At 46.1% G+C, this 23470-nt stretch overlaps 2 protein-coding genes across 4 annotated transcripts in view; both read right to left on the reverse strand.

The window, feature by feature from the left end:
- Window positions 1-2647, reverse strand: part of LOC308465707 (uncharacterized protein) — a 109356-nt gene extending 106709 nt beyond the window's left edge. Inside the window, exon 1 of the mRNA XM_080985859.1 lies at window positions 2342-2647. The gene's annotated coding sequence lies outside the window, so the exon portion shown is untranslated. The remainder of the gene's footprint in view (window positions 1-2341) is intronic.
- Window positions 1-22695, reverse strand: part of LOC308466018 (uncharacterized protein) — a 33825-nt gene extending 11130 nt beyond the window's left edge. For 2 of the 3 annotated variants that reach the window (XM_080986557.1, XM_080986556.1), the window contains exon 1: window positions 914-1799. In XM_080986557.1, coding sequence (XP_080842683.1) covers window positions 914-992 — 79 coding nt within the window. In that variant the 5' untranslated portion in view covers window positions 993-1799. Of the gene's footprint in view, window positions 1-913; window positions 1800-22592 lie in introns of those variants that run through there. The other variant, XM_080986558.1, reaches the window with a different exon arrangement.
- Between the last annotated feature and the right edge of the window lie 775 nt (window positions 22696-23470).

Consider the following 23470-nt stretch of genomic DNA (forward strand, 5'->3'; position numbering starts at 1 on the left):
TTTGCAAGTCTCCAGTCTCAAAATGTGGCCCCCACAGTGGCATGGAAGCCGTCAAAGTATAGATCCTGCGCATGTACTAAATCTGTTGTGTTCTTAAGAACACCAGGCATGTAGACCCTGTATAAACTCCAGAGGGGAGCTTTACGCTTGTGACAAGATTCCCAAAGGCTGAGGGTAGCTTGAGAGAACTAGCCTCTTTTGAGATCGCACCAATTTCCATTTCTTGCTTATCGAAACCTAAAGACCCTCTGTTAGATTTCCCCCCAGAAGGTTTTACAAGGATCTGTCAGGATGATAAGAATTTTATTACAGTCAGAAAAATGTTTTCCACATCCTCTGTTAGTAGCACAAGCCACCCGCTGACGGATAATCCCTCCTCATTTGTCCCAGAATATTGGGAGAAGGAGTCTTCTATCCTTGCTTTAGCATTTCCTGAGGATACACCTGAAATTTGCTTTCACATTAGTTCGCCTACTTGCTTAGCCTGAATAGGGGAGAGACATGTGTTGTTGCATCTGGGACAGAGGAAGTGGTCCGGTTGTGAAGATGCAGACGGGCTTTTCTTCTCCCTGTGCTCCCCCCATGTGGGAATGTTCCCGTCTGGCTGCAGCCTCTGTTCACAAATGTGACATATCCCTCCAACTGAAGGAGGTTTATTTTCTTGACTCAAAGCCCCCTCCCCCAAAAAGGAAGGCAGCATCTGGATCCCAAGGAAGAGCAGAGCTGCATATTTCCTGCGAACTGGCCCCTCCCTGGCTTGGCAGAGAGGACAAGGGAGGACCCTCTGCTCCCTGACTTGGGGGTCTCCTCCCACCAGGCATGATCTGAAAAGGGACCCCCACGCCCCCTCCCTGCCCCCCTGGGACCGCCTTCTCCCCATTGCACCCTCAGGGGGAGGAGAGAGGAGACTCACCCGAGTCCAGGAGGGGCTTTTGCAAAGGCGAGAGAAGAAGAAGGCAGGGAGGGAGGGGGGGGAGGGGGGATTTAGCCATGGAGGACCTTCACTCCCCCTCCACTTCCCATCCTCTCTAGGAATCCAGCTCTGCTCCTTTTAACCCTTTGCAAGCCAAGGACACCCCTTCCCTCTCCATTCCTGCACTTTTCCGCTTCTGCCCCTGCACTTAGGGGCTCCCCTTCCTCCTCCCCTCCTCCATCTGTGCCAAGGACTCTGCCCCAAGGAGCCCACAGCTTATCCAGACTAACCGCAAGGGAGACGGGGGTTCCCCATTACTATTCTGCCACATACCCTTGGATCCACACTTTAAAGCAGCTACATATTGTTAAACTTTAGGAATTCGCAAGAAGTCACATCGTTGTTTCAATCTTCTCTGTTCCAATGGCATTTCGGACCCAGGGAAGTGAGGCATAAGGGGAGGGGTGAGTGAGCCCACCATAATCCAGAGATGTACAGGGACTTCCCAAGGAGTCATGACCGGTGAGATCCTGCCCCAAGAGTGGCAAACAGATAACCGTCTCAATCACAATGCCTACCCACTCTATAGTGGGACCAAGCCCAGACAAGACCAAGGGATGTATTTGAACTGTCCATGCTTTCCTTTGCAATGTGGTGGAAGACTATATTGATGGACGGGGCCAAGCCTGGAGCTCAGGTTCTACCTGAGACCACACCTTTTCTGTGACAGATCTATGATGCCTTGAGGATGCTTCTGGAAATGTATTGTGGGAAACCCTAATCCCCTAATCCCAGAGGGGACCAGCAGGGAAGTTTTGGAGCCAGGGAGGGGGGTGAAGGGGAGAGGCTCCATGGGGGCCCAGACTCTGAGAGGGAGAGAGTCTTGCAGGGGTCAGAAGAAGGGTCATCTAGTCCCACCCCGCACAAGGCAGGAAGGCTTGATGGAGCGGGGTCTGGTCTGCTCTCCAGAGGGGTCTTTCCTTGCCAGCCGAGAGACGCCCTCAGGGATGGGGTCCAGTCTTTGTCCAGCAAGGGGGGTGAGCAGCCCCCAAACTAGGAAGCACCCCATGGCTCCGCTTGCCTGCGCAGCACCCACCCCCGCCTGCGCCTTGGTCCCCGGGGACAGGGCACCCCTCCAGGGGTCCGAGAGAGGAAGGTTTGCCGACCTGCCCCCCCTCCCTCCTTCCCCCCCTGCATTGCCTCATGGAGGGCAGCCTGGCAAGCCCAGGGCAGCCAGCTCAGCCTCTCTTTCCCCAGGCCCGGCCCTGCAGCCCAGAGAGGCTTCCCTTGGGGCTCTGGCAGGGGCTCCCCCATTTCCAGGGGGCAGCAGGACCCTCTGCTCCCAGACTTGGGGGTCTCCCCCTGGGACCCCCTTCTCCCCCAGGCACCCTAAGGGGGGAGAGAGAGAGAGAGAGAGAGGAGACTCACCGGACTCTTCCCAGGAGGGAAACCGAGGCAGCACGGGGAGGAGACCAGAGAGGCCGGAAGGGGCGCGGAGGGAGAGGACTCTGCTCTGGAGGACCCGCCCCCTGCTGTCTACTTCCTGTCCTCTCTAGGACTCCAGCTCTGCTCGATTTAACCCTTCGCAAGCTGAGCTCAGAGAGCTGGCTGCTCCCCCCTCTCAGTCCGCCCCCCACACCCAGGGGGTCCCCTCAGCCCTCCTTCTTGGGCGTCTCCCTTCCCTCCCCCCAGCTTCTCCCCTTCAACTCCCGCCTGACTCCTCTTCCTCTCCTCCCCACCTTCCCCTCCAAGCTCCCCCCTCAGAAAAGCCGCCTTGCCTTTTCCCGCCCAAAGGGCTGGCTCCGCCCCCCGCTGGCTTGGCAGCCAATGAGAGCGAGGTTCCAGCCCCTGGGGGAATTTCTGAGGGACGAAGTCCGCTGACTGGCCTGGCTCTGCTGTCCATCACAGGCCCAACCAAGGGGGGCATCCGGCAGCTGCCCTATATCTCTAGAGATCATCTACGTCTGTCAGTTACCTGTCAATCCATTTTAGGGTTTGAGATCATTTGAAATAACTGTGCCGGGTGCCAGAGCCCTGAGGGGCCTAAGTTTAATCAACAGCAGTAATAAATGGATGGAGGAAAAGTCTGGGAAGGGGCGAGCCCCTCCCTGCCCCCTCAAGGCTCCTCTCAGGCTCATCCAGGGTCCAAGGCCTCCTCCATTTTTGGAGGGCCAGGAAGTGAGTGGCCCCTGCAGCTTCGCCTGCTGGAAAGGGGGCGACATGCAAGCGGCCAGCCTGGCAGGGTTGTTGTGGAAGGAGGAGCTCCAGGGAGGAAAGGAGGTGCGAGGGAAATGCCATTCTGTCAGTAAAGTGCCTCTTCTCCTCCAGATGAGAACCGGGGGGGGTGTGTGTGTATATATATATCTAGGTAGGTAGGTAGGTAGGTAGATGATAGATAGATAGACAGATAGATAGATATGTATGTGTATATAACAGACAGGCACAAAATTGCCCTCATTCAAGATGGCCGCCGGCCCTTTCTCCCGCTCCAAACATAGAAGAAGAAGAAGAAGAAGAAGAAGAAGAAGAGTTTGGATTTGATATCCCGCCTTTCACTCCCCTTCAGGAGTCTCAAAGCGGCTAACATTCTCCTTTCCCTTCCTCCCCCACAACAAACACTCTGTGAGGTGAGTGGGGCTGAGAGACTTCAAAGAAGTGTGACTGGCCCAAGGTCACCCAGCAGCTGCAGGTGGAGGAGCGGAGACGCGAACCCGGTTCCCCAGATTACGAGACTACCGCTCTTAACCACTACACCACACTGGCACCACACCGGTTGCCCTGACCCAACATGGCCTCTGCTCTTTCTGGCCTCCGTGGCAGCGTCAACTCCGGGACGGCCCTCCTCGCACGGTAAATGGAGGGGCGAAGTCATCTTACACTTGAACTAGGAGGCTGTCAGGGCCTGAAGCGCAGCAGGACAGGCCCAGCTTTTCTCCAGCTCCGGTTGCCCAAAAGCAGCTGCTCCCCTTCAGGCCGATGTTCCCCTTCCTAGAAATGGGGGCCTAATGCTTCCCTCGCTTTCTGCTCCCTTCCCTGAGTACTTCCACCATTCCATGCTTTGGACGCAGCCCCGCTTCCCTGGCGGAACAGCAGGATTCAGGGCACCAGGAATATATACCCTTTATGAACTCCAGAGGGGAGCTTCTCGCTCCTCTTGTGACAAGATTCCCAAAGGCTGAGGGTAGCTTGAGAGAACAAGCCTCTTTTGAGACAGCACCAATTTCCATTTCTTCTTGATCAAAACCCACAGACACTCTGCTAGATTTTTTCCAGAAAGTTCTACAAGTATCTATCAGGATGGTAAGAATTTTATTCCAGTGAGCCAAAAAGGATGTTATGTGTTCCATGTCCTCTGTTAGTACTACAAGCTACCCAGTGACTGATAATCCCTCCTCATTTGTCCGAAAAGGTTGGGAGAAGGAGTCTTCTAGCCTTGCTTTAATATTTCCTGAGAATAAATCTGAAATTTGCTTTCACATTAGTTTGTCTACTTGTTTAGCCTGAATAGGGGAGAGACATGTGTTGTTGCATCTGGGACAGAGGAAGTGGTCCGGTTGTGCAGATGCAGATGCAGACGGGCTTTTCTTCTCCCTGCGCTCCCCCCATGTGGGAATGTTCTCATCTGTCTGCATCCTCTGTTCACAAATGTGACTTTTCCCTCCATCTGAAGGGGGTTTATTTTCTTGACCCAAAGCCCCCTCCCCCAAAAGGAAGGCAGCATCTGGATCCCAAGGAAGAGCAGAGCTGCATATTTCCTGCGAACTGGCCCCTCCCTGGCTTGGCAGAGAGGACAAGGGAGGACCCTCTGCTCCCTGACTTGGGGGTTTCCCCCCACCAGGCATGATCTGAGCAGGGACCCCCATGCATTCCCTGCATCCCGTGTAATTGCGTAAGAAGGTCAGGTGGTACCTGGTGTGGAAAAGTTCCTGTTACCTCCCCAATAATACCTTTTTTCTTTTGCCTGCAAAAATGTTTTGACTTTATTTCATATTTTCTTACAAAGGAATGTGGATTCTGGGCCTCTGATAACAAGTAGGCCACTGTGGACAGTTACTTAAATCTACAGGATGCATTGTGTTTTGGCTTGTGTTGTTTTATTTATATTTAGTGTTTATTTATTTCATAAAATTTATTTTAAACAACCTGCAAAGTTGTTTACCAATACAAAAAACAACAACAACACCACAGCAGTAAAATCAATAAAAATTAACAAGCCTACTTTAAAACACAGAAAAGCTAAAATATTAAAAGAGATTAAAATTACTTCAGCTTCCTAAGCATCTGGCTATGCTTGCCTAAACAAGAATGCTTTCAGCAGGTGCCAGAAAAGAGTCTAGCAAAGGCACGCGCTTTATTGCAAGAGGCGGGGAGTTCCAAAGGGCAGGTGCTGCCACACTAAACCGCGCAGTGCTGGAAAGGGGGTGAAAGGCAAGCGGCCAGCCTGGCAGGGTTGTGGAAGGAGGAGCTCCTGGGAGGAAAGGAGGTGCCGTGGAAATGCAATTCTAGAATTATTATTATTATTATTATTATTATTATTATTATTATTGCAAGAGGCGGGGAGTGGTCATTTCTTCGTCAGGGCAAACGGGCAAATTTAGCAGGGGATCAATTATTTCTCTCTCTCTCTCTCTGTAAATAGATCATAGACAGATGTATATATGTACAGTGGTGCCCCGCAAGACGAATGCCTCGCAAGACGGAAAACCCGCTAGACAAAAGGGTTTTCCGTTTTTGAGTTGCTTCGCAGGATGAATTTCCCTATGGGCTTGCTTCGCAAGACGAACATGTCTTGCAAGTCTTGAGATTTTTTTTTCGCTTTCCCCCCCCTTTATCTAATCTGCTAAGCCTTTAATAGCCTTTAATAGCCTTTTAGCAGCTAATCCGCTAAGCCTTTAAGCCTTTAATAGCCGCTAAACCGCTAATAGCGCTAATCCGTTAAGCCGCTAATAGGGTTGCTTCGCAAGACGAAAAAACCGCTAGACGAAGACTCTCGCGGAACGGATTAATTTCGTCTTGCGAGGCACCACTGTATGTATATATAACAGACAAGCCCTCATTCAAGATGGCCGCGGGCCCTTCCTCCCGCTCCAAACATGGGAGGACCGGCTGCCCTGACCCAACATGGCCTCTCCCCTTTCTCCACAGCGGCTTCCCCTCGCGAGGCGATTGGGCAAGGGGGAGAGAGCACCCGGAAGTGGGTGGATTGAGCCAGCTGCCTGGTTACCCACGTGGGTTTGGGAGAGAGCAGTAGCCATGGAGGGAGGGAGGGGAGCAGGATAGGGGGCGCGGGAGGAGGCAGGAGACCCTTGCAAGGGCTGGGGCTGGATGGTCTTTGGGGAGCATTTAGGATTCATTTGCAATGTTGCAGGTTCCATCAGGGCAGCTCTGGGGTTTCCATAACTTGCTGGCTTGGCGTTTTGCTAGTTTCCTTGATTGTCTGACCCCACACATACAGACCTCCCTCTTTCTCTCTCTCCCCCCCAAATAAGTCCTCAGAAGATACTGGGAGGGCAAAGCTCCCCATGCAGAAACAGAACAGAGTGGGGCTTGGGATCCCAAGAAGCCACTGCAGAATGAGCCCCCCCTGGAATCCGATGGGTCCTGGCAGGAAGAAGTAGATATCAGGGTTATGAAGGGAGGTGGGGGGGGGAGTTGGTCTGCATTGAAGGAGGGGCTAGATGTCCCTTGGGGGCCCATTCCAATTCAGCCAGTCTGAAGTCTGGAAAAGGGGCTGAATCTTTGGGGAGTGGAGATACCACTTGCCTCCAATCTCCCCACCACGCGGGTCCGCCTGGTTCACTCTTGGGCATTTGGTGCAATCCCTGCCTTGCAGGGGGTTGGACTAGATGGCCCCTGAAGGCCCTTCTGACGCTGTTATTTCATCCAGAAAATGGACCCGTTTCCAGACCCAGCCTCCATCCACTGTTATCTGCTAATTTGACCTCCACCCCTATTATTCTGCCTTCCCTGTCCCTGAATAGTTGTTTGAAATCTAATTTGGGGTTAATATACAAAACCACTTCCTTTTTCTTTCTTTCTTTTTTTTTTAAATGATTTTTATTAAGATTTCAGTAAAAGATTAAACAGAAAAACAGAAAAACATAAAAAAAGAAGTACACAAATGCACAATACATAATCCAAAGAAGACAAAAAAAACCACAGAGAACAAAAAACAAAAAAAGAAACAGAACAATTAAAAACAAGATCACCTTTTCATTTCCGTTTTTAAATTTACTTATTTTCTGGACCTCCTCATACCTCCCTCTTTTGTATTCCAGTCCAAATTGTTTGTCCAGCAATTTCTTTTCCACTTTTTTAATCCCAATCTTTAATCTTAATGTAATATAGCATTAAAATTTTACCTCTTAAATACCAAATTTCCATTTCTTTAAACTTCTTTAATCCTAATCTTTAATCTTAGTCTATCTATAACTTTAAATCCTGTACAGCTGGAAACCACTTATTTTCAATCCAACATCACTCTAGCATTCTTTAATTTTGCAGTGTTTCTGTAGATAATCTTTGAATTTCTTCCAATCTTCCTCCACCGACTCTTCTCCCTGGTCACGGATTCTGCCAGTCATTTCCGCCAGTTCCATATAGTCCATCAGTTTCATCTGCCATTCCTCCAGCGTGGGAAGTTCTTGTGTCTTCCAATACTTTGCAATGAGTATTCTTGCTGCTGTTGTTGCATACATAAAGAAAGTTCTATCCTTTTTTATCACCATTTGGCCGACCATGCCCAGGAGAAAGGCCTCTGGTTTCTTCAGGAAGGTATATTTAAATACCTTTTTTAGTTCATTATATATCATTTCCCAGAAAGCCTTAATCTTTGGGCACGTCCACCAAAGGTGAAAAAATGTACCTTCAATTTCTTTACATTTCCAACATTTATTATCGGGCAAATGATAGATTTTTGCAAGCTTGACTGGGGTTATGTACCACCTGTATATCATTTTCATAATATTCTCTCTTAAGGCATTACATGCCGTAAATTTCATACCTGTGGTCCACAACTGTTCCCAGTCAGCAAACATAATGTTATGTCCAATGTCTTGTGCCCATTTAATCATAGCCGATTTTACCGTTTCATCCAAAATTAAGGGAGAGAAGAATAAGAGTGACCTCATTGTGGGAGTTTACTATAGATCCCCAAGCCAAACGGAGGACATAGATGATGCCTTCCTGGAACAGATGGCCAAGCATGCAAAAGGAAGGGAGATAGTAGTAATGGGGGACTTCAATTACCCAGATATTTGTTGGATGTCAAACTCAGCCAAGAGCATAAGGTCAAACAGATTCCTCACTGGCCTTGCAGACAACTTCATTGTCCAGAAAGTGGGAGAAGCAACAAGAGGAACAGCCATTTTAGATCTGGTCCTAACCAATGTTGATGACCTGGTTAGTGGGGTAGAAGTGGAAGGATCATTAGGCGCGAGTGATCATGCTCTTCTGAAGTTTACTATACAGCGGAAAGGAGCAGCCAAGCATACTAGGACTCAATTTCTTGACTTTAAGAAAGCTGACTTCATAAAACTTAGGGAAGTGCTGGGTGAGATCCCATGGACAGTAATACTAAAAGGAAAGGGAGTTCATGATGGCTGGGAGTTTGTTAAGAGGGAGATAGTAAAAGCACAACGTCAGGCAATACCAATGAGACGGAAACATGGAAGGTGCCTAAAGAAGCCAGGGTGGCTATCTAAAGAACTTTTAACTGAGTTAAGATTAAAAAAGGATGTGTACAAAAAATGGAAAAGGGGGGAAACCACCAAAGAGGAATTCAAACAAATAGCCAGCACGTGTAGACACAAAGTCAGACAAGCTAAAGCACAGAATGAACTCAGGCTTGCTAGAGAGGTTAAAAGCAACAAAAAAGGCTTTTATGGGTATGTTCGTAGCAAAAGGAAGAACAAAGAAACAGTGGGGTCACTCAGAGGAGATGGTGAAATGCAAACAGGGGACACAGAAAGAGCTGAACTCCTCAATGCCTTCTTTGCCTCAGTCTTCTCCGATAAAGAAAACAATGCCCGATCTGAAGAATTTGGAGCAAATGATTCAGCAAAGGAAACACAGCCCAGAATAACTAAGGAGATAGTACAAGAATACTTGGCTAGTTTAGATGTATTCAAGTCTCCAGGGCCAGATGAACTGAATCATAGAATAGAATCATAGAATCATAGAGTTGGAAGAGACCACAAGGGCCATCGAGTCCAACCCCCTGCCAAGCAGGAAACACCATCAGAGCACTCCTGACATATGGTTGTCAAGCCTCTGCTTAAAGACCTCCAAAGAAGGAGACTCCACCACAATAGAATCATAGAATCATAGAGTTGGAAGAGACCACAAGGGCCATCGGCATCCAAGAGTATTAAAAGAACTGGCAGATGTGATCTCAGAACCACTGGCAGTCATCTTTGAGAATTCCTGGAGAACAGGCGAAGTCCCGGCAGACTGGAGGAGGGCAAATGTTGTCCCTATTTTCAAAAAGGGGAAAAGAGAGGACCCAAATAATTACCGCCCAGTCAGTCTGACATCAATACCAGGGAAGATTCTGGAGCAGATCATTAAGCAAACAGTCTGTGAGCACCTAGAAAGGAATGCTGTGATCACCAATAGTCAGCATGGATTTCTGAAAAATAAGTCATGTCAGACTAACCTGATCTCGTTTTTTGACAGAATTACAAGCCTGGTAGATGAAGGGAACGCAGTGGATGTAGCCTACCTTGATTTCAGCAAGGCATTTGACAAGGTGCCCCATGATATTCTTGTAAAGAAGCTGGTAAAATGCGGTCTTGACTATGCTACCACTCAGTGGATTTGTAACTGGCTGACTGACCGAACCCAAAGGGTGCTCATCAATGGTTCCTCTTCATCCTGGAGAAGAGTGACTAGTGGGGTGCCACAGGGTTCTGTCTTGGGCCCGGTCTTATTCAACATCTTTATCAACGACTTGGATGATGGACTCAAGGGCATCCTGATCAAATTTGCAGATGACACCAAACTGGGAGGGGTGGCTAACACCCCAGAGGACAGGATCACACTTCAAAACGACCTTGACAGATTAGAGAACTGGGCCAAAACAAACAAGATGAATTTTAACAGGGAGAAATGTAAAGTATTGCACTGGGGCAAAAAAAATGAGAGGCACAAATACAAGATGGGTGGCACCTGGCTTGAGAGCAGTACATGTGAAAAGGATCTAGGAGTCTTGGTTGACCACAAACTTGACATGAGCCAACAGTGTGACGCGGCAGCTAAAAAAGCCAATGCAATTCTGGGCTGTATCAATAGGAGTATAGCATCTAGATCAAGGGAAGTAATAGTGCCACTGTATTCTGCTCTGGTCAGACCTCACCTGGAGTACTGTGTCCAGTTCTGGGCACCACAGTTCAAGAAGGACACTGACAAACTGGAACGTGTCCAGAGGAGGGCAACCAAAATGGTCAAAGGCCTGGAAACGATGCCTTATGAGGAACGGCTAAGAGAGCTGGGCATGTTTAGCCTGGAGAAGAGGAGGTTAAGGGGTGATATGATAGCCATGTTCAAATATATAAAAGGATGTCACATAGAGGAGGAAGAAAGGTTGTTTTCTGCTGCTCCAGAGAAGCGGACTGTTGGAATTCTGCCTGGGTCAGAGGAATGTGCCACAAGCGTAGGCACCGGCAGATATTCCTGTCGACCTCCCCGCGTCTCCCAACCTCTGCTGATAAGCAGGCGAGGTCCGGCGATTCTTCTCAGATGTATGAGAGGAACACACCGTTCTTCCTCTCTCCCCTTTGGTGTCCCCAGGGAGGGGAAAGAAGCAGACAGAAAACTATTTACATCATTTATTTCTGCCTCTTACATCAGTACAGAGAATCATGTCTGCACTCAACAACAGCAAGAAGTAAACTCCTCCCAAGTACATCCAGTACGGGTCATATGACACACACACACTGAGCTAACATCCGGTGCTCAGTACAGAATGGACTGCCCCTTTGTTCCCATGGCAACAGTCACAAACATCCTGTCTGGCTTTCCAGCCACAAGCAGCTGGCTGAGCTGCTGGAGCCTTTGCTTGCTGCAGCATTGGTGCTTTATGGTAACATACTCCCCCTAAAGTATCAATGTGTGCTGCGAGCAAAGCGTCATCCAGAGAAGAAAACAAACAGTTGTTATATTTATAACATTCCCCTGTTGTTTCAGTTCCACCCTTGGAACTATCCGCCACTGGTTTGACCAATGTACCTCTCTGGTTGTGTGACTTCGCATTACCTCGGTTAACAACTCTCTGTTGTGCCTTTGTCTCTGACTCAGACACAGCTTCAATCTGTCCTTGGTCGTTTACAATAGCAACATATGCAAGGTTAGCAAACTCCTTTGAATACCTCTTGGGTGGTACACCCTTCGTTGCTCTCTCAGACCTACGTAAGAGGTTCTGATCCTCTGTGCTCACTGGTTCAACCTTTGGACTCTGTTGAGAACCAGTAGCAATCAGTGGTTCTTCCTTCACCTGTGAAGGTCTATCCATTGTGTGAGATTTCCTCTCAATGACTGTTACAACTGAGCTGTCTGAGCTATCGCTGTCATCATCAGTACTACTGAACTCAATAAGATCAAACTCATCATCATCATCATCATCGTTTCCTGTGGGAAATGTCTGTACTACCCGCTCTTGCTTTGGAGCACTCTCTAGGAATTTTGTGAGAATCACCTGACCAGATTCAGACAAAATTACTCTGTAGAGACCCTTTTCATAACCCACAAAAATGCCTCTGGCATTCTTTACTCCACCTGGAGCTTCTGTTCTCACATGAGACCCGAAAACCTTAAAATAAGCAACAGAAGGTTTTCTATTGAACAGCTTCTCAAAAGGAGAACATCCCAACTCTGTTGAGACTTTTCTCAACCACACATGAAGATAGGACGCTAGTGATTCAGCCCAATATTCATGTGGCAAATGTGAACTCAGCAATTGCGCATTCATCCCCTTTTGCAATTCTTTGTTCACTTTTACACAGACCCCCCTGTTCCACGCTTCTTGCGAAACTGCCACTTTGTGGTCTATCCCTTTTCCATCCAGGAACTTCTGAAACTTCTGTAACAGAAAAATTTGCTTCTCATCTGTGAAAAGACAATCAATGTTAGCATCATGCATACTTTTAACCTTGTCACAAAACTCCTGAAACTTTTCTAAAGTTTCTTGCGGTTTCTCCATCATATAAACCCAAGAATAATTAGTGAAACAATCCACACACAAAAGGTAAAATCGTGCACCGCCTCTAGATGGTTCTAGAGGACCAATCACATCAGCATACACCCGCTGAAATGCTCTGTCGACCTTCTTGGTCTTAGTCACCTTCCTGGTGCTCACACTGGTCACACCTGCGAGAGAGATTTCGTTAGAAACAGAAGAATTACATTTCATGTAATCACTTTGATCAAAAGTCAACAAATACAGTCCATCTTTCTCTTTGGCAGTAAGAAACAGTTCTCCATCTTTGTAGATCTTGCAGCTTTTAGCATCATAGGACAGTTTCAGTCCTTTCTTTGCAATCTGCGACACGCTCAGCAGATTAAATCTCAGTTCTGGAACCAGGTAAACATCATTTATAGTCAAGTTCAGACTCTCAAGATACACAGTCCCAATTCCAGTTGCTTCCAACTCTTGACCGTTGGCCTGTTTCACAGTGAAGCTTTGCTTCCTCAACGTCGAAAACAGTCCTCTGTGCGGGCACAAATGTTTTGTACAGCCCGTGTCGATTATGAACGCGTTCCCAACATCTGGCGTGGTTCCTTTCGCCATCATAGCCTTTGCAGGTTTCACCTGGCACTTGGTGCGGCTTTTGCCTGACGCCTCAGGCTTCGTAGAGCTGCTCTTTGCTCCTCTTGACTGGCGCGGCTTCTTACAGTTTCGCTGTAGATGCCCAGTCTGTCCACAATTGTAGCATCGGACAGCACTCAATGCTACTCCATGCTCTCCAGTAGCATCAGCAGTGGGGGAATTAGAACTCTGTTCTTCCCTCCCCCTGTCTTTTTCTTCCAGTGCAGCAAGTCTGTCGTGTTCATTCAGGACCACAGCACAAACTCTCTCCGCGGTCAGCTGCGCGGCCGGTAGGGAACCAAGCTGACTGGCAACAACCTTGTAGGTGCGGCTAAGGCTGTTTATCATCATGAAGCAAAACACTTCCTCCTGAAGACGGAAATTGCGTTCCACCATCTGTTGACGCAGAAACTTCATTTCTGTCAGGTGCGCTTGAACATCTCCATCAGGCGCAAGTCTCAGATTGGTCAATTTCTCAAAATACAGCAACGCTGAAGAACCAGCATCTCTCTGATGCGTTGTACGCAGCGTGTCCCATACCTCTTTCGCATTTTCTAAATGCTGAACATGCACCAACTGATCATCTGAGACACACAGAATTATAGCAGTCCTGGCCCTTACATTCTGTGACTCCCAACCTCTGGTTGGTGCTGCAGGGATGGGGTTTTCAATTACATCAAAAAGCCTCTGATTCTGCAGCAGGGCCTTCATCTTTACAGACCAAGATGAATAATTGTCACTGGTTAAGGGAGGTGGGCAAGGCAAACCTCCCCCTTTTTTTGGCATCCATCTTGAAGCCAAGCCTCCAGCTCACAATGTCAAACAAACTGTAAAATCCAACAGTCGTTTTTTCCTTTCTCACGCAGCAAACTGCAAATTGTTTACGCTCTTTGCACCTGGCAGCTAAACTCAGGCTGCTATTGAAAAGTCCCTTCCAAGAGCTCGTAAACCTTGTAGCCGAAACACTCTCTGATTTTGTTTCGCTTTCCCAGGCTCACAGTCCAGCCCCTCTGCCAGTAACTTTCCGTTACTTAGCAACAATGCATTTCAATAGGACTTCTTATCTACCACAAAAATTTGTGGATTGCAGGCTTCAGCCTTCAAGCTGCAGGCCTCTTCCTCCGGAGCTTTTGTTTTCTTTGAAACGCAGCTCCGTGAACCAGGGAATTAATCTTCCTGCGTTCACTCTTTTAGCCCGAAATGCAGCATACCTTGAACTTTGTTGTTCTGGAAAACACCTCTTCTTTCCACCAGCTGTCTGTGGAGCCTCTAGCTTCTGTCAGACGCTTGCTCTTCCTCCTTGGAGCAGAGGAGGACAATCCACCAGCCTCTCATGCAGATGTCCGATGAATCGCAACCATCCGAAGGCTGCCACTGTTGGAATTCTGCCTGGGTCAGAGGAATGTGCCACAAGCGTAGGCACCGGCAGATATTCCTGTCGACCTCCCCGCGTCTCCCAACCTCTGCTGATAAGCAGGCGAGGTCCGGCGATTCTTCTCAGATGTATGAGAGGAACACACCGTTCTTCCTCTCTCCCCTTTGGTGTCCCCAGGGAGGGGAAAGAAGCAGACAGAAAACTATTTACATCATTTATTTCTGCCTCTTACATCAGTACAGAGAATCATGTCTGCACTCAACAACAGCAAGAGGTAAACTCCTCCCAAGTACATCCAGTACTGGTCATATGACACACACACACTGAGCTAACATCCGGTGCTCAGTACAGAATGGACTGCCCCTTTGTTCCCATGGCAACAGTCACAAACATCCTGTCTGGCTTTCCAGCCACAAGCAGCTGGCTGAGCTGCTGGAGCCTTTGCTTGCTGCAGCATTGGTGCTTTATGGTAACAGAAAGGTTGTTTTCTGCTGCTCCAGAGAAGCGGACACGGAGCAATGGATCCAAACTACAAGAAAGAAGATTCCACCTAAACATTAGGAAGAACTTCCTGACAGTAAGAGCTGTTCGACAGTGGAATTTGCTGCCAAGGAGTGTGGTGGAGTCTCCTTCTTTGGAGGTCTTTAAGCAGAGGCTTGACAACCATATGTCAGGAGTGCTCTGATGGTGTTTCCTGCTTGGCAGGGGGTTGGACTCGATGGCCCTTGTGGTCTCTTCCAACTCTATGATTCTATGATTCTATAATTCTATCCTGAGTGTTCCATTTCAGCAGCAAGTTATACATTCTTGACAAATTCTTAGTTTTGGGTTCTAACAGTTCAGTTTCTAATTTTGATCTTTCCACCTGGAAGCCAATTTTCTTGTCCAATTTAAATGCCTCCATTATCTGAAAATTCTGAACCCGTTGCCGGGCTCTTTCACGGGTTGGGGGGGGCGCCATAAGGATAAATTCCTTCAGGTCCTGCTTCAGTCCCTGAAGCTGTACGCCGGCTCCCTTGGCAAATAAAGCGAGATGAGCGCCGTGACCCCAGAATCGGTCATGACTGGACCTAATGGTCAGGGGTCCCTTTACCTTTGATGTATTTTAACGAAGTGATATTTTCCCAAACCGAAAAATCTTCTCTAAGAGACCACAACATGGGATAGATTTCACAGTTAATAATTGTTCGGTCCCTCTACAATCCAGGCTTGCTCCCCCTGAGCCCTAAGGGAAGCTCACAAAGATCAAAGATTCATCTTCACTTTATAAATCCACATACGACAAAAGTCCATGCAAGCAGATGTGGTTTCCTGTGTGAAATATTCCCCAGTTGTAATCTGTCGCTTGTCTGCAGCCCCCTTTGAGAGGGACCCCTTTTTTTCTAATGCGCCATCCTTTGCACCGTTTTAGCATCCCCAGCCGAAAACATATTTAATCATGTATTTGAACAAAGTCTCTTCATATCTTCAAACAAGCTGATACCTTGCCAGTTCTAATTAGAGCCCTCCACAAAGGACCGCACCATTAAACATCAAATTCTCAAGTTTTTTTTAGGAAGATTCACTTGCATTCCATTTAATTAATTGAATCTTTCTCCATGAGGCTTGCCAAATCATGAAGTAGCTGGCAGTACTGCAGTGTTTCATTCTTTCATTGCACAGTGTGACACTGTGCCTTTAATTGCCTAATTACCTAATGTATTGTTGTGTGAGAACGGGAGCGATTTCTATATCTCCTCCTCCTCCCCTCTGGTCCTTGCATCTGGCTTTTGCTGAAGGATACGGCTGCGTGAGTCAGCTCGTCGCTCTGTTGCCTTCTTATCTTCTCGATGCTGCTTTCCAGCCAGAGTCTGCTTCTGCTGTACTCTGCTACTACGGGCGAAGTTCCTCACCATTCAGACAAATGAGGGAGGGCGTTGGCCCAACAGTAGCAAGTATAAGCAAAGATGAGATGCTCACCTCACATCTTCTGTAGCAGAGCGACAAAAGTCCTTTCAAAGTCCAAATTCAAATCTTTGTTGAAAAACAGGAATGCTCCCGCTCATGGCGTTGGCATTGGAGATTTTCCAATTCGTGCAATGCTAAACACCCAGCGCCCCTGCCTCCACTGTAGCGAGCGGCAGATATCGGACGGTGTGCGGGTGAAGGCACGTGCGCCCCATCCCTGCAGGGTTCAACAGGGATAATTACCCCCAGATTCACCTTGTTTAAATGCATGACTGGGGTCCGGTGTCCTGGGAAAGCAGCCAAACGCCATAGGCCATCACACCGGAAGTCTTCTCCAAAGTCTTTTTTATATTTTCTCTCTGATAGTAAGAGCTGACAGTGAAAAGGAACTCTCTCAGAAGGGGGTGGACCTTCATTGGGGGGGTTTTAAGAAGTTGGATGGCCACCTGTCATGGATGCTTGAAATGAGATTTCTGGAGGGGGTTGGACTAGATTCTGAATCTATAATTTTATTCTTCACCCTGGTGTGAGATCTTAAATTGACTTTTGAACAAGTGAAATTTTATACACATTCCATGTGCTGATATGCTTTCAACCCTGTATGAAATATTTGGTGGGCCATGACTGAATCTTTTCCCACATTCCAAACACTAAACCGTTTTCTCTCTTGTATGAATTCTTTGATGGGAAGTGAGACTGGTGCTATGACTGAAGCTCTTTCCACATTCGAAGCACTTATAGGGTTTCTCCCCTGTATGAATTCTGTGATGAGAAGTGAGACTGTGGCTCTGACTGAAACTTTTCCCACATTCGAAGGACGGATAGGGTTTTTCCCCTGTATGAATTCTTTGATGGGAAGTGAGATCACCACTCAGACGAAATCTCTTTCCACATTCCAAGCAGTGATAGGGTTTCTCCCCTGTATGAATTCTGTGATGGGAAGTGAGATTCACCTTCTGACTGAAGCTCTTTCCACATTCCAAGCACTGAAAGGGGTTTTCTCCTGTATGAGTTCTTTGATGGGAAGTGAGATGGGCGCTTTGACTGAAGCTCTTTCCACATTCCAAGCACAGATACGGTTTCTCTCCTGCATGAATTCTTTGATGAGAAGTGAGATCGGTGCTTTTTCTGAAGCTTTTTCCACATTCGAAGCACTGATAGGGTTTCTCCCCTGTATGAATTCTTTGATGGGAAGTGAGATCACCACTCAGACGAAATCTCTCTCCACATTCAAAGCACTGATAGGGTTTCTCCCTGTATGAATTATTTGATGGGAAGTCAGACTAGCCTTCCGATTGAAGCTCTTTCCACATTCGAAGCACTGATACAATTTCTCCCTACTCTGTGGTCTTTTGTGTGAAGTGAGGCTATTCCTTCGAATGAAGTTCTTTCTTTGACGGGAGGTGGACTGGGAGCTCTGACCGATGTTCTCTCCACACTCTGAATATTTATATGACTTCTCCACTATGTGGATTCTGTTGTGCTCCCCCTTGTTCTTCCCTTCAAATTTATCACCATCTGCAATGAAGAGAGAAGTGAATTAGAGCCTCAGGAAGAAATGGGAGCTCCAGATCATTGAACAAAGTAAATGAATGCTTGTGATAGAGGACGAACTGAAGGGAATTAAATGTGAGGCCTTACTATAGGTTTCACTTCCTTAGTTGGCAGGTATTAACTGACATATTGCTTGGCTTTTATATGTTTTTTTCTGGTTTCTTTTTTTTAATTCAAAATTATAACAAGACATATTATCCAAAAACATATCATCCTTGTCCCCCCCCCCCATTTTTCCTGCCTCCCCTCTCCCACACAAAACCCACCCACCCCCCGACTTCCCTCAGTTCCAGGCTTTGGTATCTCTAAGAATGCTGTTTTCTGCATGTTACAAAGTTGTATAGATCCTCAAACTATTTTGCTGATTATTATCAATAAAAGGTTTGTGAATGTTTATTCAAAATCTGCCAAGGAGTCTGGTTCGCTTTGTTGCGTCTTCAAATACTTTGTCAAGGGTTCCCATTCATCCTTAAAGTCACAGTTATTCTTGTCCCGTAGCTTGTATGCCAATTTTGCCAGTTCTGCATAGTCCATCAATTTTTCTTGCCATGATTCTTTAGTTGGGGTTTCTTCAGTCTTCCATCCTTGTGCTACCAGAACTCTCGCGGCCATTGGCGCATACATGAAGATGTTTTTCAGCTTTTTAGGCAGATCTTTCTCTACAATCCCCAACAAAAATGCCTCAGGTTTTTAAACAAATGTTAAATGGAACATTTTCTTCAATGCGTTGCATATCATTTCTCAAATTTTACATTACATTACAATCCCACCACATATGATAAAATGTTGATTTATTGGAATATTTAGAATTAAGACCAACTCAAAGAACAGCGTTTATCCTAATAGACGCCGAGAAGGCTTTTGATAATTTATCAAGGGTAGTCCTACAGAAAGTATTGGAACTAGCATCATTGGGTGACAATTATTGCAGAGGTATAAATGCAATTTATGAGAAGCAGCAGGCTAGTCTAATAATGAATAGTGTCAAGACAGAATGCTCTCCAGTGCAGAAGGGCACCAGACAAGGATGTCCTCTCTCACCTTTACTTTTTAGATTGACATTAGAAATATTGTTGTCGGAAATAAGGAAAGACAAAGAGATCATAGGAATAACATTGGGAAAAGAGGTTTATAAGATCAGGACCTTTGCAGATGATATTTTGTTAACAACAGAAGAACCAGAAGCAAGTATCGCTGAAGCAATAAAGATAATATATGATTTTGGCAAGGTGTCTGGCTTTAAAATGAATATGGAAAAGACAAAACTTATCGTAAAAAAATATGCAAGAACAAGAGCAAAAAGAACTTCAGGAAAAGGTTGGCTTACAGATTGTTAAGAAAGCAAAATATTTGGGTATAGATCTAACTATGAAGAATATCAATAAATTTTGAAACCTCAACTCGGATCAAAAGAAAGGATTTGCAAAAGAGGATTCAAAATTTAACATCACAGTGATACAGATTAACAAGAAATTGTTATCCAAATCTATAATCTTATATTGGACTGGGAATTGATAGAGGAAGAAGTGAAAGAAAAAATGATTAAATGGTCTCAGGATCTCGGACATACTATCTATCTAGAGCAATGGGAGAAACTCTGGCGAGAGGATATACGATTTACTGCCTCATATTCAATTAAAGAAAATTTTGTAAAGATGTTCTATAGGTGGTACTTAACGCCAGTTAAGCTGGCAAAGATATACAAATTGAAATCCAACCTCTGTTGCAGATGTGGTGGAGAAATAGGAACAACAATACATATGTGGTGGAGGTGTGAGGAAATTAAGAAATTTGGGATAGTAGTACACGAAGAACTAAAGAAGATGTTGAAAATATCAATAACAAAGAAACCAGAGACATATCTCCTTGCAGTGATAGATGAAGAGATACCACGGGGGGAGGGGAGAGAATTTTTCTATATGCAAGTACTGTGAGGAGAATCAGAACTTACAGGGTTAAACAGTTCTGTGTGACGTCTCACATTCTGAGGCGTGGTTTTGTTCCCATGCGGGAATCTTTCTTTGTGTGGGAGTTACTTTCGTTTTTAGCTGTCCAGCCGAGGAGATGTCCGCTCGATCTCCGGGTTAATTTATGATGTTTTTCTGTACAATGATTAAAGACTTCTTAGATGAGCAAGAAGCCTGCGTACAGCCTTGGATTTATCACCCACCCAAGGCACGACCGCTGCTGCAAAACTCGGCTTGGAGCCAGGAAGACAGCTTAAGGCTCACAGTTGGCACGGAGAGTTGGCACAGGAAAGTGTGGCGGACGCCATTACAGTCCACAAGTGCAGCTGCTAGAATAGTGATTGCTGCTCGGTGGAAGTCACAAACTATACCCACAAAGGAGGAATGGATTTGTAAACTAAATGAATATTTAATTCGGGCAAAATTAACTGCTATAAGGATCCAAACTACAAGAAAGAAGATTCCACCTAAACATTAGGAAGAACTTCCTGACAGTAAGAGCTGTTCGACAGTGGAATTTGCTGCCAAGGAGTGTGGTGGAGTCTCCTTCTTTGGAGGTCTTTAAGCAGAGACTTGACAACAAGTGGAAATGTTTTGATGAATATATGGCAAAATATTGCTCAAGGAAAGATACGCTAATATGCCTAGATTAAAATGTGAAGTACTGGATGGAAGAAAAATTAGTAAGGAAAGATAATAAGAATATGAAGATTTGAGAAGATTGTAGAATGCAAAGATTATTGTAAATTGTATAATGTGGAGGAAATCGAGTGGGGGCGGAGGGAAGTGGGAGGAGGGAGAAAAGGATAATATGATGGATTGAGGAAATTGAAATGTAAATGTATGGGGGGATGGGAAGGAAATGGTTTGGCTTTGGTACATCTGTATTGTAATACAAAAGGGAAAACCAATTTTTTTAAAAAAGCCGTGGGTTCTAGTGCTGCGCATGGATCAGTGTTTGACATTGGCAGGGCATTCAGATCACAGAACTGGTTTTAGACATTTTGAGCTGCCAATACATCGTGTTGGCCGGGGAGCTGTGATCTATTCCTAGCTCAAATTGCCCGCAGATGACAAAGGAGCAGGCAGGCAGGCAGGTAGGTGGGGGAGCCCGAAAAGGTGCTCCCCTTCTCCATCTCCATCCGCCTGCCTGCCTCCCCCCACCCCCAAGCTGAGGAAGCCCCAATACCTCTCTGGCTCCATCCCTCCACGTCCCCATCTTCCCTCCCCTGGAACTCACCAGATCTCTCGGAGGTCCCTGGGAGGGAACGCTCAGATGTTGTGGGGAGGGATGCAGGAGACAACCCGACCAGGTCATCCATCCATCTTCCTCCTTCCATCCTCACTAGGTTTGCAGGATCCGTCTCTTTCTCCTGCCCTAGATATTCTCCTGCTCCTGGAGAAGCACAAATGGGGCAGCCCCTTCCCAACAGAAGCCCCATTTCTAATCCTCTCCAGTGGTTGCAATTTCCTCTGTTTGCTCCTCACCCCACTTCGTAAGGCTGACATGTTCTGCACAGTAATGACCTGAGAGTAGATCCCATTGAACTCACTGGGGCTTATGGAGAGAACTTGGTGCCAAAACCAGTCACCATCCTGTCCCCAAGCCTTGGATGGTCATCAAAGCTCAAACTCCATTTCCTTCCATAGCAATACAGTGAAAGTTCGATGCTTTAAATCCATTTCAGTTTTCTCACATAGTTCCCATTTTCGTTGTAATCCATAAGTATAATCCCATTCTCTTTTATCTCCTCTTGTTGTTTATCAGTTTGTTAGCATTCGGGGGGGGGGGGGTTGCCAAATCATTTATGTTTCAAACATGATATAAATATATAAAGAAAGGGTAGGAATTGGTAGGAAAGAGGGTTCATTAACCTGCTGGTGGGGGGAGGTGGCTTTTCAGCCCATAAATTCAACTCATGCTGGAATATCTGGTGGGCTGGATCTGGAGCACAAAGGGTCAAATTCTACTTGCATGAGCCCTTGTGTTCCTTCTTCAAACTTATTAGGCAGGAACGTCAGAGGTCCAATCTGGAGAATATTTCATTCTGGGCTTCTTATGGCAGAGCACAGAAGGCATGTAATCCATTCTTTTCAGTTCTGTCAAGTAGGTCCTTCCCTAGATTTCTCAAGTGCAAGGACCCAGGGCTGTCTGAGTTATGGGGTTCCTTGGGGTCCAGGTCAGCTGGCTAGTCAGGATTGTCACCTGCAGAGTATATGTCAACTAAAGGATAATAGTCTGCCTTGGATCGAGGACTTTTTGGAGGTGTTGCTGTATGTGGAAGCAGAGGAGCTGGTGATGCCACATTTTGGAATAATCTTGAGACTGATACACCACTCCTCCATAGATATTCTCTGTGCTTATACACCATCTTCACAAACTTTACGCTCCTCTTGTGACAAGATTTCCAAAGGCTTAGGGTAGCTTGAGAGAAGTAGCTTATTTTGAGACAGCACCCATTTCTAATTCCTTTTTATGAAAACCCTCTCCCTAGTTGGTTTGGTTTTGGCTTTTGACAGGACATCAGACCATTTGATAACCTTGCATATCATTTCATATTGATATAGGGATCTGGTGTGCAGATTCTAGTACAGTTCAAGCTTCTTAGTGTTCTGTCTGGACCCAGAGCAAGAGGTTAAAAAGCTTTTTAAAGTCAACTTTTTAATATTGCACTATTTTTTTTAATTTTTAACGTTTTTGCTCTTCTTTGTACTTTTAGACCTCCTTTTGCCATGTGGACGAATCAAACCTCCCTTATTGATCTATTTTTAATGGTAGGGAAAGAGATATTGTTGTATTATCTGGTTCCACAGACTCTGCTAGATTTTATTCAGAAGGTTTTACAAGTACCTATCAGGATGATAAGAACTTTATTACAGTCAGCCAAAAAGGATTTTATGCGCTCCATGTCCTCTGTTAGTACTACAAGCCACCAAAGACTGATAATCCCTCTTTTGTCCCAGAAGTTTGGGAGTAGCAGTCTTTTATACTTGCTTTAATTTTGAATTTTGCTTTCAGATTAGTTCCTCTACTTGTTTAGCCTGGATTTGGGCTTGAGTCGCTTGAGCTCCTGGTCTCAGTGCCAGAGATGACTTAGCAGTTGAGCTGCCTCGGCCCAAAACCTCTTTCTGCTCATCCTTAGAGCTGCTGAGAGATCCTATAAGGTCAGTAATAGGATCTGGCTCCTGCTGTTTCTTAGCCACCTCCTTGTTTTCCTTATTCACGTAAAATTGAGTAATTTTTGCTTGTGCTTTCTTTAGAGAAGCTCTCTTTGGAGGAGGGTCTGTGGCACTCGGGGAGAGAACATGCATTTTGTAACTACTCCGGGTCAACACTGTCTTTCCCCTTAGTTCCTCATCAAGTTTCCTGATATCTTTAATAATAATAATAATAATAATAATAATAATAATCCTAGCCTGAGAAAGAAATTGAGTCCGAAATGATTGAACAATGCAAATGACTGCTTGTGGAAGAGGAAGAAGGGAAGGGAGTTACTGCCTTTTTTGGCTGGTATTAGCTAACGTATTTATGGGACCCGGAGATTCAAAAAGCCTGGCTCTTTCCAGGGATGGATTTAATTTGGCTCAGTCATGGAATCCGCTCCATCTCCAAGCTCAGTCATTTCTTTGCTCAACCAAAAACAGACAGATGCCGAAAGGAAAATAGAAAATTAGACAGGATGTACCTGTTAGGATATTTCCGTTCCACCTTAAAAGGGAGCAGGCTGTGAGTCACAGAGTCTGCGTATTTCCTGTTCACAGGATGTTTATGTTTTCTGTTGCTTTCGTTTTCTCTCTCTGTGTCGTAGACACTAAAGCAGGCAGTCATGTTTTTCTGTGTTCTGATCAACGCTGAATAAACTTGTAAATAATGCTCTCCTGAGTGCAACTTTTGGCTGTGCATTATCTGC

Source organism: Podarcis pityusensis (genome assembly GCF_964106645.2).
Source record: "Podarcis pityusensis genome assembly, chromosome: 2".
In the NCBI taxonomy this organism is placed as follows: domain Eukaryota; kingdom Metazoa; phylum Chordata; class Lepidosauria; order Squamata; family Lacertidae; genus Podarcis; species Podarcis pityusensis.